The following is a 19,330-nucleotide window of genomic DNA, read 5'->3' on the forward strand; positions in this document are numbered from 1 at the left end:
GTGGTGGTACCCACCCGCGCGGACTCACAAGAGGTCCTACCACCAGTAATTACGCAAATTATAATTTTGCGGGTTTCATTTTTATTACACAATGTTATTCCTTCACCGTGGAAGTCAATCGTGAACATTTGTTGAGTACGTATTTCATTAGAAAATTGGTACCCGCCTGAGATTCGAACACCGGTGCATCGCTCAGCACGAATGCATCGGACGTCTTATCCGTTAGGCCACGACGACTTCAAAAAAATTCACTTCAAATATTGCGCAGGACCTTTGGAAGGAGCAAATCGACTAATTTCAGCTTCGTAAAACTGTATCTCTGTCGCACGAAACACTAATAATGCACACCCAACTTGAACAACAACCGACAAACGTCACATAGGTAGTGTGCGACAGAGATAGCACTCTACGAAGCTGAAATTAGCCGATTGTCTCTTTCCAAAGATCGATGAGCAATATTTATCGCCGGGCACTGTAAGAAGGATTTTAAACGAAAGTATGCAATATAGTATTCAGCTTCAAGTCCATCTTCTTGCATTGTCATCAGATTCTGAGTAAAGCTAGAAAATTTAAATTGAGAGTGAGAAGATCATAAATTTTCCATCAGAATAATTATACAAGAAGCCGACTTAGCAAAAACGTGGCAAATTATTCTTCTTTATATGCGAATAGTTCTCAGAGAGTTAGCAGAGTCATCCAATTGATAATATTTGTTTATGTGTTTTTATATGTATATATATTTATGATATGTATATATATTTATATATTTATGTATATATATTTATTTAAGTACGAGTATTTGTATCTATAAATATTATGTATGTTATATATACACTTTATAGCAACCCTAAGGCCTGCCGCGTCGGCAGCCGCGTCTGATCGCGCGCCGCGACCAATCAGGGACTCTCGTTGTCGGTTCCCGGCGCGAATCAAAGAGTAGCGACCGAGGGGCTTTCCTTTTGGCAAGCCGCGCGTGCGCCTTTACTGGCGCCGACAGTTCACCCGCAACCACCGAAGCATACACACGAGAATACGTCCGCACCTCGCTCGCTACCATTCCTTTTCGAACTTGTTTGTGGGACCCTCTGGAGTATTCATACCCAGTGCTCCAGCTGGACAACACAAAACTGGCGCCTCAACGTGGTAAGGAAAATCTAGCGGTGAGTCGACGAATCGTACCGGTTTTGCCAATACAATTGTGAACTCATGGTCATGGTGAACACTCGAAGTGATAACCGTGCTAGCCGAAATCGCAGGGATGATGATGCAACGGACCCGTCGTCTGTCCGCGTCCCGCGATCGGTCTCCCCGAGCGCGTCCGCCGCCCAAGAAAATGGCGCCGGCGACGCCTCGCGCACAATCTACAAGTCCTTTCGAGAAGCATCTACGAGCGCGTCTCCCGCCTGCGAAATCGGCGCTGCTGACGCCTCGCGCTCCAATCACCACAACCGATCCGGCGACAGCCACGTGGCCCCCGCCGAAGCCACCTTCTCCAGCGAGCACGTGTCAACAATAGTAGAGGCACTACAGCGGAGCCAAACAGAGGTTTTGAAATCATTATTTGAAAAGCTACGGCACAACACATCAACACCAGTGCCCGCATCACATGCACACGCGAACTTCGCCCGATGTACCGCGCGCTTTAGTGGGACTGCAGGTGAGTCGCTTGATGCCTTCCTGGATGCGGCTGAGGCGTATCGCGACTGCTCCGACATCTCGGATGAGAACGCCGTCCGGGGATTGTCCATGATGTTGTGCGGCGACGCTGCCGTCTGGTGGCTGGGTGTGAAGTCCTCCACATCTTCGTGGTGCGATGCCGTCTCAGCCCTACGAGACGCTTTCGGTGATCGCAGACCTCCGCACCGTATATACGCTCAACTATTCAAACGAGGTCAACAAAACGATGAAAGAACGGACCGATTCACCGCTGCGACGCGTGCTCTTCTCGCGAAGCTACCTGCCGGCGACCTAAGCGAGAAAGTCCAGCTGGACATGATCTACGGACTCCTCAGCCGCCGCGTACGGGAGAGACTTCGCCGCGACGAAATAAGTTCATTCGACGTGCTCCTGCAAAGAGCGCGCCAAATTGAAGACGCGACGGACGAACTTCGCTACGAGCACGATGCCTCAAGACCGACGGGAGAATTAGCAAGAAAACCATACGAGTCGACGACCGGCACCGGACGCACCCGCCCTCCGCCAGCAGTAGCAGCGCGCACGGCCGCGTGCGCTCCGAGCGGCGCCGCCCCCGGCCACGAGCCCGCGACGCAGCCGCCGCTTGTTCCCGGAACGCCGCGTGTATTTGACTCCGTCGAAAGGAAGCGACGCCCGAAATGTTCGTATTGCCATTTCTTCGGTCACGAGAAGAACCAGTGTCGTAAGTTAGATTCAAAACAAGGTGATCAATCTCATACTAACTTATTTAAAAATAAAACTCATTCAAAATCTAGTGAAAGTGAAGTTAAAAGTGATCAGTCATTTTATTGTGTCGATTCAAAAGTGTGTTTTAAATTTGAAAACGACAAATCAGTAAAAGACCGTATTCATAGTTCTAATTTAGTGCATAAAACATTTATACCTATTTTGCCAAATAGTGATGCATGCACTGATACCTACACACAATATAAACAGCGGCGAATTCCACAAAATTATAATTTTGCTGCCCGTAATTCAAATCGTTCGCGGTTTAAGGTTATTGATAACAGTGATAATTCCGATCGACCTCGTATTGATCGCCCAGGTTCTTCTCGAGAAAAGAACCACAATATCACTGCATGCAACACGAAATGCATAACATGTAATCGATCGAGTGACGATAGCCAAAATAATGATAGTCCGAGCGAAAACATTACTCATGTTAACCCTTCAGCCGTCACAACTAAAAATGTTAACTCTTTGGTTGCCGAACGTAAAAATGATAATTTTTTTTTCAACAAAAATAATAATTTGGATATGTTTTCTAGCGTCGACGGACATCTTTGCCGCAATGCCAATACAAACGGGCAATGTCAAACATTAACCTGCGCGGTCGCAGAGGATTCAAATTTTGTTCATCAAAGATGTCCGGGCGACAGTAAGATTTGTATACCATTATTTGAAAATTATTGTGATAAAAACGGGATAAACCCGAATTTTCCGAAATATGGGAATAAGCGTGATGTAATGGGATTTGATTGTTTTTATGGTTGCGGCGGAGATGACGATCTTATGGGACCCCCTATTGGTCGTGACGTACGGCCGATTTTTAACATAAATATACTGGGTTTTGACGGCACCGCTTTAATAGACACAGCTGCAAAACACTGCATCGCGGGTCATACGCTATACGCTCTCCTCCAGCAGAACAACCATCCTCTCCGCGTTTCCTCTCAACGAGTCAGACTTGCCGACGGTGTGGTGCGCATTATGGACGTTTTTACCACCACACTCGATGTACGCCTAGAGACGACAATTATTTCCACTCCATTCCTCATATTTCCTGAATCCACCAATAATGAAACGTTATTAGGAATAGATTTTATTACCGCAGCTGGAGTAGTAATCGACTTCAAAAAGGAGGTTTGGTTCTTCAGTGATGATGCGATGGTAAAGTATAATCTGTGTTTCGAACCTAAGTCGCGCAAAGTTTCCTGCGCCGCTACAGAGATCCTTAGAGATGACGAAGGTACTCACCTTACGCCAGCTGAGCGGCAAGCGCTCGCCGATGTACTGGACAGGCACGCACACATCTTCAGAGCAGGGGGAGGTCCAACTCCGTTTGCAGAGCATCGCAACGAAACAGGTGAGCATACACCAATATCAGTACTCCCATACTGTTTAAATCCTTCGAAGAAACCGCCTGATATTATATTAGGGAAATACCATACCCAAGACCTTACCTGTTACCACGGTAACAAAGGCTCCTTACCCAAATCTGTGATTCCTAAGAGGAAACGTGGACGCCCAGCTAAGGCTGTTAATGTCCTAGTCCAGGAGCGAGGACGTTCTCCAGGACTAGAGGGGGAGTATATAGCAACCCTAAGGCCTGCCGCGTCGGCAGCCGCGTCTGATCGCGCGCCGCGACCAATCAGGGACTCTCGTTGTCGGTTCCCGGCGCGAATCAAAGAGTAGCGACCGAGGGGCTTTCCTTTTGGCAAGCCGCGCGTGCGCCTTTACTGGCGCCGACAGTTCACCCGCAACCACCGAAGCATACACACGAGAATACGTCCGCACCTCGCTCGCTACCATTCCTTTTCGAACTTGTTTGTGGGACCCTCTGGAGTATTCATACCCAGTGCTCCAGCTGGACAACACAAAAACTTATATTTAAGTAATATCACCTTCACACTACACCTACCAAGGTTCATCTCTGCACTCCCCTAAGGTAGAGTGTTAGAGAATGCCTATGACATTAAGTCAACCTTTATACTTTATAGTATATGAAGCTATGAATAAATAAATAAATAAAAATCTCAAAAAATATGATTTTGAAATTATCTCTTTGTAGATAGCGGTATTCACTATGCAGTCCTATAGATTCATGCCAGATATGCCCAAAGCCTGAATGCCCATCCACGTGTACAAAAAAAACACATGTTCCAAATAAAGTAAACCTCAAACGAAACTTTTGAGTGGATTCCGTCGCTCATAATTTTGTTTTCACGTTGACCAGCAAATAGAGGAAAAGCAAAACAAATATACAGTTGCGGATATTATGAATTGCTGGCATGTGCTTTCATTTGATCTTTCCCCGCAGTTTTCCTATATACTTGTTAGCGGCTCAAGCCAGAGAACGACTCGGAATATTCCATTGAACTTTTATTGCCCCCCGCTTTGTGAGCCGAAGTGAAAAGTTGTATCAATATAGATGTATCAATCAAAAGTTGTACAATATCAATTGTAGTTCTTACCTCTGTTCGCTAAGTGATATCAATATAACAATGACCTGTATCTGTTTTATTAGACTATATTTTTATAACTGACTTCCTGTCGCCTATAGTACGTATCGGAACCGACAAATCGAAGATAAGTTTTTTTTTTATTGCCCTTATAGGCAGACGAGCATACGGCCCACCTGATGGTGAGTGGTTACCGCTGCCCATGGACTTCAGCAATGCCAGGGGCAGAGCCAAGCCGCTGCCTACCGCTTAATACTCTCCACAAGCCTCTTTTGAAGAAGATAATATAAGTAAGTAATATAAGATAAGTAATTATATTGATGATTTAACCCAAAAAAAATTTTTAAATTGATTCCACAATGAAATCTTTGTGATTCTGAAGCACACTGAAAAGAGTCCTGGATTCCAATGAGGATAGTCCAACTCCTTGAGGTGAAGTGACAATTAGGCGGTACTAAGTCTGATACCGGGACGTTACAGCACGATCCACGGAGTGTATTCCAACAAAGAATAAAGTCACTATAAACGGAACTATTGGAACTTTGCAATAAATTAACTATAATCAATAAGTCTCAAGAATCTACAGAGATCAGACAAAGTGATAATTAAAAAATTACCGATAATATAAATCAAACTCTATTAAACAACTCGAATGATGACCATAAATAGTTATTTAAGTGTGTGTAGACTAGACCTTTCTTGTAAATATTAAGCGCGGCTTCAGAATGAGTGGCTTTTTTTCTACCTATGCTGATAGCCTTGAGATGCTATTTTAGCTTCTCCTTGATGTGTAGGTGACCTCACGGGGCTCAAACCGGAGTGTTGCTAACACTGGCCCTAGCAAGAGCAATGCTTCGCAGAATCTACCACCGGATCGGAAAAGCGAGCCTCTGAAAAGATCCGGCGAGAAACTCAATGGACTGAGTCTATGAGCTAATTTACTCGTCGAACCCTTCGTCGCTAGCGACGGGTTCGGCGAGGACGGTGACCGGTGCTTGAGGTACCTAAAAGCACCGTTAATTGATCGGGAGGATCCGTAATGACGTGTTTAGGGCGACGTCGACAGTTTACCATTCGGTCTACAGGATCAGGTAATTAGTTGCACGCGTTTTTATACAATCGAGAACAAAATAATTTTAAATGCAGTTGTTGTCAACATTTGGACACAATTTTACAGTGTTACATCAATAGCCGAAAGCTCAAGTTATTACATCTGTAAATTTGGTATGCTGCAGAGATTCATCTCGATCAGAATTTACGCCACTAATACTTAGTAACTAGCTCGATGTTGCGGTGTCCCAACCCCGCAATTAGATCCCGAGTACGTACCAGGCAAACATCAAAGGTTTTTTGTAATGTACCCGAATATCTGACGTAGCGCCCCTCGGGTCGGACGCAGAGAGAATCGCTAATAGCTGCCGTACATCGTAATGAGAGCATTATATACAATTTGCTGATAGTGTACTCTTGAATTAGGAGATAAGGGACATTAGACAATACGGGTCTTGTTTCAAGTTTTATTTTCGTGCGTCGCTATTTTTAATATGCTTTTATTGGCATGCATGCGTATATGTATCTTTCAACGAATAATATTTTTTGCAAAATTCAAAACTTAATAATTGGAACACGTATCAAGGACCGATGGTGATACAATAATTTATTACTTTGACCTAATAACCTGATCAGGGTAGCGATAACTTTCTTCTTCTTCTCAGTCGTACACTCCTGGCGGAGTGGTCGTGGTTACGTATGTCTTAATGTTTGGTTGCGCCTTTTAAGAGGCTTCTCCATCTTTTTTTTTTTATTGCTTAAATGGGTGGACGAGCTCACAGTCCACCTGGTGTTAAGTGGTTACTGGAGCCTATAGACATCTAGAACGTAAATGCGCCACCCACCTTGAGATATAAGTTCTAAGGTCTCAGTATAGTTACAACGGCTACCCCACCCTTCGAACCGAAACGCATTACTGCTTCACGGCGGAAATAATCGGGGTGGTGGTACCTACCCGTGCGGACTCCCAAGAGGTCCTATCACCAGTGATTACGCAAATTATAATTTTGCGGGTTTAATTTTTATTACACGATATCATTCCTTCACCGTGGAAGTCAATCGTGAACATTTGTTGAGTACGTATTTCATTAGAAAAATTGGTACCCGCCTGCGGGATTCGAACACCGGTGCATCGCTACGCACGAATGCACCGGACGTCTTATCCTTTAGGCCACGACGACTTCAAATCCATCCATCTCTCTTTATTTGTGGCGGTACGTGTACACTCAGTAAGGGAACACTTCGTAGATAACTTAACCAAGTCTGTCCACCTTGTGGATGATCGGCCGTGAGAGCGTTGACCGTCTACTCTTCCTTGAACCACTAAACGTTCCAATGAGCTTTAATTACGAATGATATGTCCAAACATATTAAGGATTCGCAATTGCACAATCGACGAAAGCCTTTGTTTGATTTGGAGCTCTTCGAGGATGGATACATTAGTGCGGTAAGCAGTCCATTTTATCCTCAGCATGCGTCTCCAGCACCACATCTCAAGGGCGTCAATCTTTTTACGACATTTTTGATGGATCGTCCATGTTTCTGCTTCATATAGGAAAATAGGAAATATTAAGCAACTCATCAAGCGAACCTTGGTGTTTTTAGTTATGTGGCGATCTTGTGAGCTTTTCCACGGCTGATCGTGTCACTGTCGTGTAGCGAGAACTAATTGTTGGATATTTCATTTCAGTATTTTTTGTTTGTTGATAAACTACTTATATTATTATTTTAATTTTAAAACTAGACGATTTTCCAATGCTCTTGATTATGAGCATGTAAGTCAATCTCTTCACATAAATAGCGATAGACATCTTTAACCTAGATTGTCTTTGTCATATAAAAAAAAAACCCAGAGGACAGCAGCCGGCGCCGGGGTGACTCCTCCGCAGGCATCGAGCCGTCACCAGACCAGCCCATCGTATTATATATAAGTATATATGTTTTGTCGATGTAGTGCAGCCGTGCACGCTGCGGACAGCACTCCTCCCGTATTCTCGTCCTGCACCCACATCACCCCTGCCCTGTGTGGCAGGGAGCTTCGAGGCCCCGAGGCCCGTTCCGTGCCCCGAAAAGGAATACGACGACCCTTCTTCTTCTTCTTTGTCATATCGCTCATGAGAGACGTCATTAGCCTTATTTATAAAACAATAATACTATTACACTATACATCGAATAGATCGTGAACCCACCTTAATCGATATAAAAAAAGTAAAACTCATAGTCAAAACGGTAATATCATTCAAGAGCTCTTAGACTTCAGATTAGAAACATACCTTAATGCTTCCATTGTTCACGAATATTCACTTTCAACTATTTGTTACAAATTAAATTAGTCTGTAATATTGCTTTTACCTAAGCATACTCATCCGCCCATTAAATTATCAAATAAATTAATAAAATGAAATCTAAATAGTGTGAATCTGAAGTGAGAAGCCTGAGTGAACCTTTATCGGGAGACAATCATCATAGTCATAGTTTAACTAATTACTAAATTTAGGCCAATTAAAAAAATACTAAATATTAAATAAAATTACTGGTGGCAGGACCTCATGTGAGTCCGCGCGGGTAGGTTCTACCACCCTGCATATTTCTGCCGTGAAACAGTAATGCGTTTCGGTTAAAAGAGTGGGGCAGCCGTTGTAACTATACTTGAGACTTTAGAACTTATATCTCAAGGTGGGTGGCGCATTTACGTCGTAGATGTCTAAGGGCTCTAGTAACCACTTAACACCAGGTAGGCTGTGAGCTCGTCCACGCGTCTAAGCAATAAAAAAAAAAAACAAAAAAAAACCTTAATTTTCCCTGTTACACATATCTCCTATCAACATTAAAACAAAATTGTCAAAAAAAATTCCTTGGAAACTTTCGTTGCAAAGATGAACACACGCTTTAAAAGAGCTAGAGACAGTTTTGAGGGAATGTTGACGAAATATCAAGTGGCGCAAAACAGCACGACCCTGTGATTAATAGTTCTACCCTTAACAGTAAATGTAGGGCTCCTTAGCATTAAATATTGCTTTCCAGTGCAAGATAAGAGATTTTTCGCTTAGAATCGACTCATTCCTCTTGCGTATATGCATAGGTGGGTGGCGCATTTACCTTGTAAATGTCTATGGGCTCCAGTAAGCACTTAACACCACCTGTGAGCTCGTCCACCCATCTAAGCAATAAAAAAAAGCATAGTAAAAATGTATATATTTTTTTTATTTTATTTTTTATTGCTAGATGAGTGGACGAGCTCACAGCCCACCTGGTGTTAAGTGGTTACTGGAGCCCATAGACATTTACGACGTAAATGCGCCACCCACCTTGAGATATAAGTTCTAAGGTCTCAAGTATACTTAGTTACAATATAAATATTTACCACAATGTTACGAAGATGTTAAGAAGTTACCTGAAGTAAGTTAAGTACCATAAGTAAGTTACCATGCACTCTAAAAAAATAGGTTCAAGTGTCAAAATATATCTAATGTATACAGCAGCGCCCCTAGCGGCAAACCTAGGCAAACGTTCCAACTCCATACAAATTTGAGTTAACTTTTACGCTATCGAGAACGTTAAAAAACTCGCACTAACGCAGGACCTATTTAAATTAAAAAAAAAACATACCTACTACACTGTGACTCATCTGTGAAATGGAACAAAAATTAAATTAAGTCTTAAATGAAATTAAGCAAAAAGTGTGCAATGTTTAATTTTCAATCAGATCTGTCTGTTGCAACTAGCTCCGGATTTTGGTACTAAGCCAGATTTCTGGAAATTTCAGTTTAATGGTATTTAAAAAGTACTTCTATAAATTAAGAATACTATAAACTATTGAGTTATATTATGTAAAATAAGTATGATTAAAAATAATTTACGAAAACTATAATATAATAAACATGCAAGAATATTGTTATAATATTATCGTATCGCTTAAATTTCTACCGAAAAACACGCTTAGATAATTTTTAGGTTGGTAACCCTAGTCAGGTACATTTAGCCTAAGCTATAAAATGATTGCATCGTCATCGGTCGTTGTATATGTGATAATTTTCAAGATAATTGGAAGTCTTATAGTTGATGACAATTACGTTGATAGATTTCATTGTATAGATAGCTACAGCGTATATAGAAGCATGTTGAAATGAATTTCTTTGGCTCATTGACGTCTCGGCTAAGTCTGCTATCACATTATAGAAGCTAGGACATTATAGAAGGGAACATAATCGACTTTTTGTCTTCCAACGCTCACACCCCGTTTATGTAACGTAACGTGGCGTGATTGTTAGTAAATATTTATTTATTTATTATTTATTTATTTGTTTCACGTACCTTCTTCTTCTGCCTCAACCCGTGTCCATCCAATGCTGAGTGTAGGTTTCTTTAAATTCTCCCCATTCTTTTTGGGTCTGTTGTCTTTCGCATCCAGTATCCCTATCACGTACCTTGTCTGCTACCAAATACATTCAGAAATGCTCACAATTATCCCCTACTAGCTTTTGCCCGCGACTTCGTCCGCGTGGAATAGTTCCCAAATAATGCTTTATTTTATAACAAATTTGGTTAACATGAAAAACGTTATAGTGAGCCAACCTTAACATATAGACATATGCTGTCACAGTTTTTTTTAAGATCTTTTAAAGGGGACTAATTCTGTCATACATTAATTTAGCGAAACTTTAACCGTTTCTACAGCGCGCGCAGCGGAAACTCTCAAAAAGTAAAAATAACCCCGACTTTGAAACATTCTTTATCGCTGCTCCGCTTGTATTGGCCTTAGCGTGATGTTATATAGCCTATAGCCTTCCTCGATAAATGGGCTATCTAACACTGAAAGAATTTTTCAAATCGGATTAGGTAGTTCCTGAGATTAGCGCGTTCAAACAAACAAACTCTTCAGCTTTATAATATTAGTATAGATTAATTTGTTGAAACTAATACAGCCTCTTCAAGTGTACAACAATCCCAACAAGCTTTCGCTCCTGGCCAATTTTAAGCGAATTAACATATTCAGTAGAAAATACGGGACCAAACGAATTAAGTCCAAGTAAGATTAGGTCCAGCGTAAATAATGAGCAGGGACATCTGCCTTAATTGATTGAACCAGTGCGGTGTCCTTTTGTTAATTTATTTTGTACACGTTTAAATCGTTCCTGTTTGACACCTCCGGGCAATTACGTGTGTCGTCAATTTTATTTGCGGAAATGCACGTAATTTTTTTTATAGGAGGCGTGCAATATTGTCTATATCGGTATGAGGGTATAATTGAATGTTATGATGGGTTTTATATTTGGTAAATGCTTTCTTGCGTTGAGAATTGTTTAAACAATTATTTTTTGCAGTTATACTTCTTTAGACGCGTTATGAAAAATTGATGAGAGCGAAATTTTACGATGCGCGCGCACCGTGACACAAAATTAACAGAATGAAGTTGCCCACTAAATCGCTCGTTACAATACGACCGACGTAACTTGGCGAGTCTGAATATAGCCGCAGGTGAACTTTCGCGCATGTACACTCGTAAAAAAATATAAATATAATTCATATTAAATATTATTAAATTATTAACGTTAAATATTTGTTATTAATTATTTAACATTAAAAAAAAAAAATTAAAATAAAGTATAACTTCTTACACGCGTACATAAGTACACGCACCCTTTTTTTTCATTATATACAAGTTGAACTTGAGAATACAAGAAAATTTACATGAATTACAGGAAGAAGTATGATGACTCCGGATAAATAAGCGATCTGATCAACATTCGAAATTCAATGGCCAATAATATAATAATAGTCGGCTCTAAGCCCGTAAAGGATTACCATTATCTCTCCATAAACTCTCCTTCCACATTGTATTGTTCGGAGACACTCTCGTAATCCCTAAATATGGCCGATCCACATAATATACAGCACGATAAAACCCAACGCTAAATCACCTTTTATCTTCAAGACAAAAAATATGGCGCATACATAAATTATGTTGACCTTCACGCGTTGAGGTCAAAAGGCCACATCCCAGCGGCTGTACCCAAAATGATAAATTTCACAGTTCCGCGTTGAACATTAAAACACGGTCGGTTTACTTCGGAAGCTGCTTGGCACCCAATACATCATTTCGATGTGTCTTTTGTCATCGGAAAATACATTTTGACTGCGAGGAAAACGCTCATGAAAAGTGTCGTCGCGGTGACATTATTTATTGAAGATAAATTTCAAAGTTTCCAAAGTAGAACGTTAATTACTAAAAACATTATAGTACAATTATTTTCTACTGTGTCGATCATACAAAAAGCTTTTTTTTTTATTGCTTAGATGGGTGGACGAGCTCACAGCCCACCTGGTGTTAAGTGGTTACTGGAGCTCATAGACATCCACAACGTAAATGCGCCACCCACCTTGAGATATAAGTTCTAGGGTCTCACGTATAGTTACAACGGCTGCTCCACCCTTCAAACCGAAACGCATTACTGCTTCACGGCAGAAATAGGCAGGGTGATGGTACCCACCCGCGCGGACTCACAAGAGGTCCTACCACCAGCTCTAATTTGTTCTTAAAAATTTCAAAATAATTTTGAGTATCACAATAACCTACACATTTATTAGGTTCACTAATTCTGGTGAAGAAAAAGAACTTAATAACCTAAATGAGAAACCTCATTGTTGTGTCTCCTACACAGAATCCTAAAGCTGTGTCCATATCCTCGAAGAGATTCAAACCAAGAAGGGAATTATCAAGAGGGCATTCGACAATATGTGGTTCACTTTTGTCGTGAAATGTTGAAGTAATATTTCAACTCGAGGATCTTGTTTGGATTTGGGACTTCACAATAAATTCTCAGCATTCGGCCGAATGTCGGCGATTGAGAGAAAAAGTCAATGAAGTATTGGACAACTAGGTGTGCGTCGAGTGTCCGCAACAAATATTATAGTAAATACATTTATTTCCAATAAACCTATAAAATACTAACCACAACCTTATTACTTTTACGCGCTGGGGCTTGGGATAAATAAAACTTTCACCGTCGTACAAATTAAAACTCTATTTATCACTAAAAAACTTAGGCACACTTTCCAATTCGCAATTCACTTCTGCCGCTTCGCTTCAGGTGATTCGTTTGCTTTTTCATGCTGCTTTCGTGTCATTTCTGCAACGCTTTTATAATCGATACGAAAACTCTACAATTATCGAGAACATTCCCGGTAAGTCAAGTCGTTTCGATATGGGTTTCCACTATTTGATTATAGATGACGTTACACTTCTCCAGCATTCTCGATATTACTAGTTCTTTTGATATTCATTTCTGCTATTTGATCTGTCATCAATGGCAGTAACCTTACCGGCCTAACACTATCATAAAGAAAGAATCCGATCAAAGCTTAAAAGTCGGAGGTAATTTAACTAAATAAATAAATAAACATTCTATTTTCAATAGTGCCTAAACTAAAAGAGCACAGAGCACAGAAGAAAATCTAATTTTGTTTTTTATTTTGACTAAAATCATCAAACTCAATCTTGATATTATAAGCACAAGGTCCACGACTAAATTTCAAACGAAACATTACAAATTGCAGTGTTTTAATGTACCCTAGATATGCATCTATTTGTTTAATTTTAATACACGAATCCTCTAATTTTTCTTCTTTATCTCCACCTTATCCCACTAGGTAGGCTCGGCACAGCAATTTTTTCTCTTTTATTCTCTTCTATCAGCCGTCACTCAAGACTCACTCCTTAATCTCTCATATCGTCATTCACACACTCCATCCATGTCTTCTTCGGTCGACCTCTTCCCCATCTACCTTGCACTACCATTTCCATACATCTCCTAGTCACATGCATCTTCTTAGCCCACTGAGTTTCTCGCCGGATCTTTTCAGTGAGTCGCGTTTCCGATCCGGTGGTAGATTCTGCGAAGCACTGCTCTTGCTAGGGCCAGTGTTAGCAACACTCCGGTTTGAGTCTCGTGAACTCACCTACAACGTTAGGGTGAAGCTGAAATAGCCTCTCAAGGCTATCAGCATAGGTAGGAAAAAGAAAAAAAAGCATCTTCTCTTTACGCATCACATGTCCATACCACGCTAACCGACTGCAATTTAATTTGTTAATTATCGGGACTACTTTCACCCGAATCCTCTAAAAAATCTATATATTAATTCGTGAAGGAAAAACTTTGTATTCCTTTTTACGAAAATTGCGCGGACGGAAGAGTATGAAATTTTCCACACTTATAGAGAATATAGAGAACAAGTGCACAATGCTAATATTTTTTTTAAATAATGCATAAAAGATACCTTAAATCAATAAAGAAAACATTACACACACTACTATGTATTTGACACAACACATACATAAAAATATATTCTTTGTTTACTGTCAATTGGGAAATTTTTGTTATAGTCTGTGGTCGAATTGAAAATAGATTAATATTGTTTGTCTCTAATATTAATGATCTATAGTGCATTTTTGGCGAATACTATAATTATATTATCGAAATATAATAGTGTTTGACAATAGAACCATAATAATGTTTAAACTTATAATTCCAATTAACTATAGTCGAATTTCGACTACTGCGGGACCTCTAGTTTATTTAAAAATCACGATCCCGAGATTACAAGGAAATGACAAAATTATACATAAAACAGTTGAAATACAAATTTTGACAAGTGTATATACCTCCTTATAATGCCGTTCTCATGAGTCAAAGCAAAATCACAGATTTCTGAAAGTCCCTAGTCACACCCATACGTAAATTTTCGGGCTTACGATCCGATACACTTGGAGGTGAGTGGTTATAACACCAACTAAGAAACTTTTGTACAAAAGACCATTTCAAAACCCAATTTTATATTGTTAAATTACACATTCTGAATTTTGTATTGGTGGTAGGACGTATTGCGAGTCTGCACGGGTAGGCACCATCACCCTGCCTATTTCTGCCGTGAAGCAGTAATGCATTTTGGTTTGAAGGGTGGGACAGCCGTTGTAACTATACTGAGACCTTAGAACTCACGTCTCAAAGTGGATAGCGGCATTTACGTTATAGATATCTATGGGTTCCGGTAGCAACTTAACACCTGGTCTCTGAGCTCGTCCACTCATCCACGCAATAAAAAAATAATTAAAAATTAGCAACGTAACCTAAAAAACATCTAGAATGAACCATGAAAAAAACACCGAACTATTATACTAAACTAGAAGGGTCACCAGTCACGGTTCTTACCCGTTCCTTTCTAAACTTCTAAGTTGCCGAGAATACTTCGGATACTTGAAAAGTAATTTGTTGCAACCTTAATTACTGAACTCAAGATTCAAGATTGCGTAGCCTTTGAAGTCTATGAACCGTAATTAACAAACTGAAGCTAAATTCTTACGAGTTCGTTATCGAACGGCTAATTGAATTGATGAAAATTGTGTTAGCACTTTTTTTTTAATTTTCTCTTTATTCTTTATTGTACACACACTTAATATTACAGTAATTGATTGCGTAAGATATAAAAAATGGCGAGCTTAACTCAACAATTGAGTTTTCTACCAGCTAACCGTTCTTAACGAAGGAAAGCTTTAAATGAGTGGGTAGAAGAATACAATCTAATCAATTTACAATTTACAATCTAAACAAGAACAATAATAAAAATAAAACACTAATACATAATATATTAGACTACATATATATACATACACACATAAATAACGTAAACATATACATACACGTACATATATAATGAAATAGATAAAATAAATTTTCTTTTGAAATGAGATGAAACGATTGATTTTGTTTAATATAATAATATATTTTTATTCAAGCCTCTTAAAATACAAACACGTACAAGAATTCTTAACACTAGTATAATAATTATACATGGATTTTTTATGAGGTATATATACAATAACAATATTCCCTGACTTTTATGCTAGGAAAACCTGTGTTACAAAAGTCAGAGACCGCTTCAATGTTTCAAACATGCTGTCGCCAAATATGCTGTTGGTAATGCCAAAACGCAGTTCAAACGTTGTGTGCATTAAACCAGCATGATACACGTAATTTTATTGAAGAGACACTATTTATTAATTGCTAGCTGACCCGGCAGACTTCGTAGTGCCTCAATCGATAAATAAAAGACCTAAGCTTTAATGAATTCCGAGTATTTTCATATGTTTCTACCTTTTAAACCTTCTCTGGACCTCCACAAATAATTCAAGACCAAAATTAGCCAAATCGGTCCAGCCGTTCTCGAGTTTTAGCGAGACTAACGAACAGCAATTCATTTATATTTATATATATTGCTAAGATAAATAGACGCGCTCACGGCCTGATGTGAAGTGGTTACCTGAGTCCATAGGCATCAATAATGTAAATTCCGCCTTGAGAAATGAGTTCTAAGTCTAAGTTTTTACAGTACAATGGCTGCCTCAGTCTACAAACCGAAAGGCATTACTGCTTCACGGCAAAAATACGTAAGTTCGTATTTCATTAGAAAAATTGGTGCTTACCTGCGGGATTCGAACCCTAGCACATTGGTGGCTGCAAAATATATTGATTTACGTAATTTTTTTTCCTTATTGCTTATGTGTGTGGACGAGCTCACGGCCCACCTGGTGTTAAGTGGTTACCGGAGCCCATAGACATCTACAGCGAAAATGCACCACCCACCTTGAGATATAAGTTCTAAGGTCTCAGTATAGTTACAACGGCTACCCCTACCCTTCAAACCGAAACGCATTACTGCTTCACGGCAGAAATAGGCAGGTTGGTGGTAGCTATCTGTGCGGACTCAAGAGGTCCTACCACCAGTAAAAAATTTCATCATATTAACATAATGTTTTTCACGTAAGTTTGGGGAAACAGGATTAAGTCATTGAATAGCTTCTCGGGTTCTATTGCGTAGTCATCTAATTCTTTTAGTTAAAAATGTTCATAAATAAAATTATTTTTACATTAGCAAAACTATTTCGTTTCATACGTAGCACGTGACAATGAAGATTATAAATTAATTGACACGTCGTAAATAATGATATAATACTAATAAAGAGAGTGACATTGATCCATAAAATTAGTTTATTTATCCATTAATTCAAATTACGATTGGGGGAAATTTCAAAATATTCGATACTCAAAAAAATGTGTTCGTAAATACAACGTGTCTATCAGAATTCGCATTTTAAAATCGTGCATAATAATTTAACTCGTTGAGAGAGAGAGAGAGAGAGAGAGAGAGAGAGAGAGAGAGAGAGAGAGAGATAAGCAATGTGTTTTTTAAATGTTAAATAAATCGTAACCGAACATTTTTCGGTATCCAATTTATTTGTACGAGTACAAATGTAGAATGATTTTACAATGGGGTTTCAACAATTCCGGACACTGGAGTTTTGAGGTAAAAACAAGTTTTAATGGGCCCGACGGGTGTTCTGTGAGAGTGTCAAGGAGTGAATGTAACACACAGAGAGCCTATTTGATTGATGATTAAACGCGAGTAAGGTTATCTTATCTTATACCTTTAAACGAGCAATTCGAATTCTTATCTTATACCTTTAAACGAGCAAAATTATTATTTGAATCTCGGAAACGGCTCCAACGATTTTAATAAGATTTAGTATACAGGGGATTTCGGGGGCGATAAATCGATCTAGGTACGATTTATTTTCAGAAAATGTTGTTTTATTCGTGTTTTCAATAATCTGACATCTATTGGCGAATAATAATACTATTTTTTTTAATTGAGGGCAACTAACCAAGATAGCGTTATCAAAAAAAACCGGTCATCATCTAGTCGTCAGCGATACTGAGGCTTTTGTACAAGATTTCCTGTTTTATAATAGCTATCACTACAGTAGACTTTTCACCACATGCTTACGTAGTATTTTTGAGTTATTTAGTGACACTGCGAGGAAAAAGGGGGACAATCTCGAAAGATTACCAATTACCAGCAAAGGAAAAGAGGAACCGGAAGAACCGGAAGGAAAGAGGCCACGGCGGCGTGGTCCCATGCGCTGGTCCAATCAAATTTGACATTGGATTTCGGCATCAATGTCGCTATCCACTGCGCAGGAGACAGAAAATAGTAGGGAAAAATAGTTCGAACAAAAGTGCTCCACAAAGGTCACGACCCTCAGAACTGAGGAACACGATACAAGGATATCGAAGTTACCATCTTACGGAATCCCCGAGGGTCTCTGCAAGTGGATCGCTAGCTTTTTGGATGGGCGGAGCATCACGGTCGTTGTAGACGGTGACTGTTCTGATACCATGACCATTAACGCTGGCGTTCCACAAGGTTCGGTGCTCTCCACCACGCTTTTCATCCTGTATATCAATGACATGCTGTCTATTGATGGCATGCATTGCTATGCAGATGATAGCACGGGGGATGCGCGATATATCGGCCATCAGAGTCTCTCTCGGAGCGTGGTGCAAGAGAGACGATCAAAACTTGTGTCTGAAGTGGAGAACTCTCTGGGGCGAGTCTCCGAATGGGGTGAATTGAACTTGGTTCAATTCAACCCGATAAAGACACAAGTTTGCGCGTTCACTGCGAAGAAGGACCCCTTTGTCATGGCGCCGCAATTCCAAGGAGTATCCCTGCAACCTTCCGAAAGTATCGGGATACTTGGGGTCGAAATTTCGAGCGATGTCCAGTTTCGGAGTCATTTGGAAGGCAAAGCCAAGTTGGCGTCCAAAATGCTGGGAGTCATCAACAGAGCGAAGCGGTACTTCACGCCTGGACAAAGACTTTTGCTTTATAAAGCACAAGTCCGGCCTCGCGTGGAGTACTGCTCCCATCTCTGGGCCGGGGCTCCCAAATACCAGCTTCTTCCATTTGACTCCATACAGAGGAGGGCCGTTCGGATTGTCGTTAATCCCATTCTCTCGGATCGTTTGGAGCCTCTGGGTCTGCGGAGGGACTTCGGTTCCCTCTGTATTTTGTACCGTATGTTCCATGGGGAGTGCTCTGAGGAATTGTTCGAGATGATACCAGCATCTCGTTTTTACCATCAAACCGCCCGCCACCGGAGTAGAGTTCATCCATACTACCTGGAGCCACTGCGGTCATCCACAGTGCGTTTCCAGAGATCTTTTTTGCCACGTACCATCCGGCTATGGAATGAGCTCCCCTCCACGGTGTTTCCCGAGCGCTATGACATGTCCTTCTTCAAACGAGGCTTATGGAGAGTATTAAGCGGTAGGCAGCGGCTTGGCTCTGCCCCTGGCATTGCTGAAGTCCATGGGCGACGGTAACCACTCACCATCAGGTGGGCCGTATGCCCGTCTGCCTACAAAGGCAATAAAAAAAAAAAAAAAAAAAAGGAGGACACTACAGTAAACGAAACCCATATGTATGGAACAATAATGGTAAGAAATATCCTGTACTCTTATTGCCATGTTTTTTTAGGAAGGAAGGATTACTGGTGGCCTGGA

General features: G+C 40.4%; 1 protein-coding gene across 1 annotated transcript; it reads left to right on the plus strand.

Moving 5' to 3' along the window:
* Positions 1-839: 839 nt before the first annotated feature.
* LOC149502862 (uncharacterized) lies at positions 840-4,302 on the plus strand. Its single transcript, XM_089728418.1, has one exon. It carries the CDS (start codon positions 1,207-1,209, stop codon positions 4,108-4,110), a length of 2,904 nt encoding a protein of 967 aa, XP_089584544.1. The 5' UTR covers positions 840-1,206; the 3' UTR covers positions 4,111-4,302.
* Positions 4,303-19,330: the final 15,028 nt, after the last annotated feature.

The sequence above is a fragment of the Bombyx mandarina genome, chromosome 06 (assembly GCF_030267445.1).
Source record: "Bombyx mandarina strain Sakado chromosome 06, ASM3026744v2".
Lineage (NCBI taxonomy): Eukaryota > Metazoa > Arthropoda > Insecta > Lepidoptera > Bombycidae > Bombyx > Bombyx mandarina.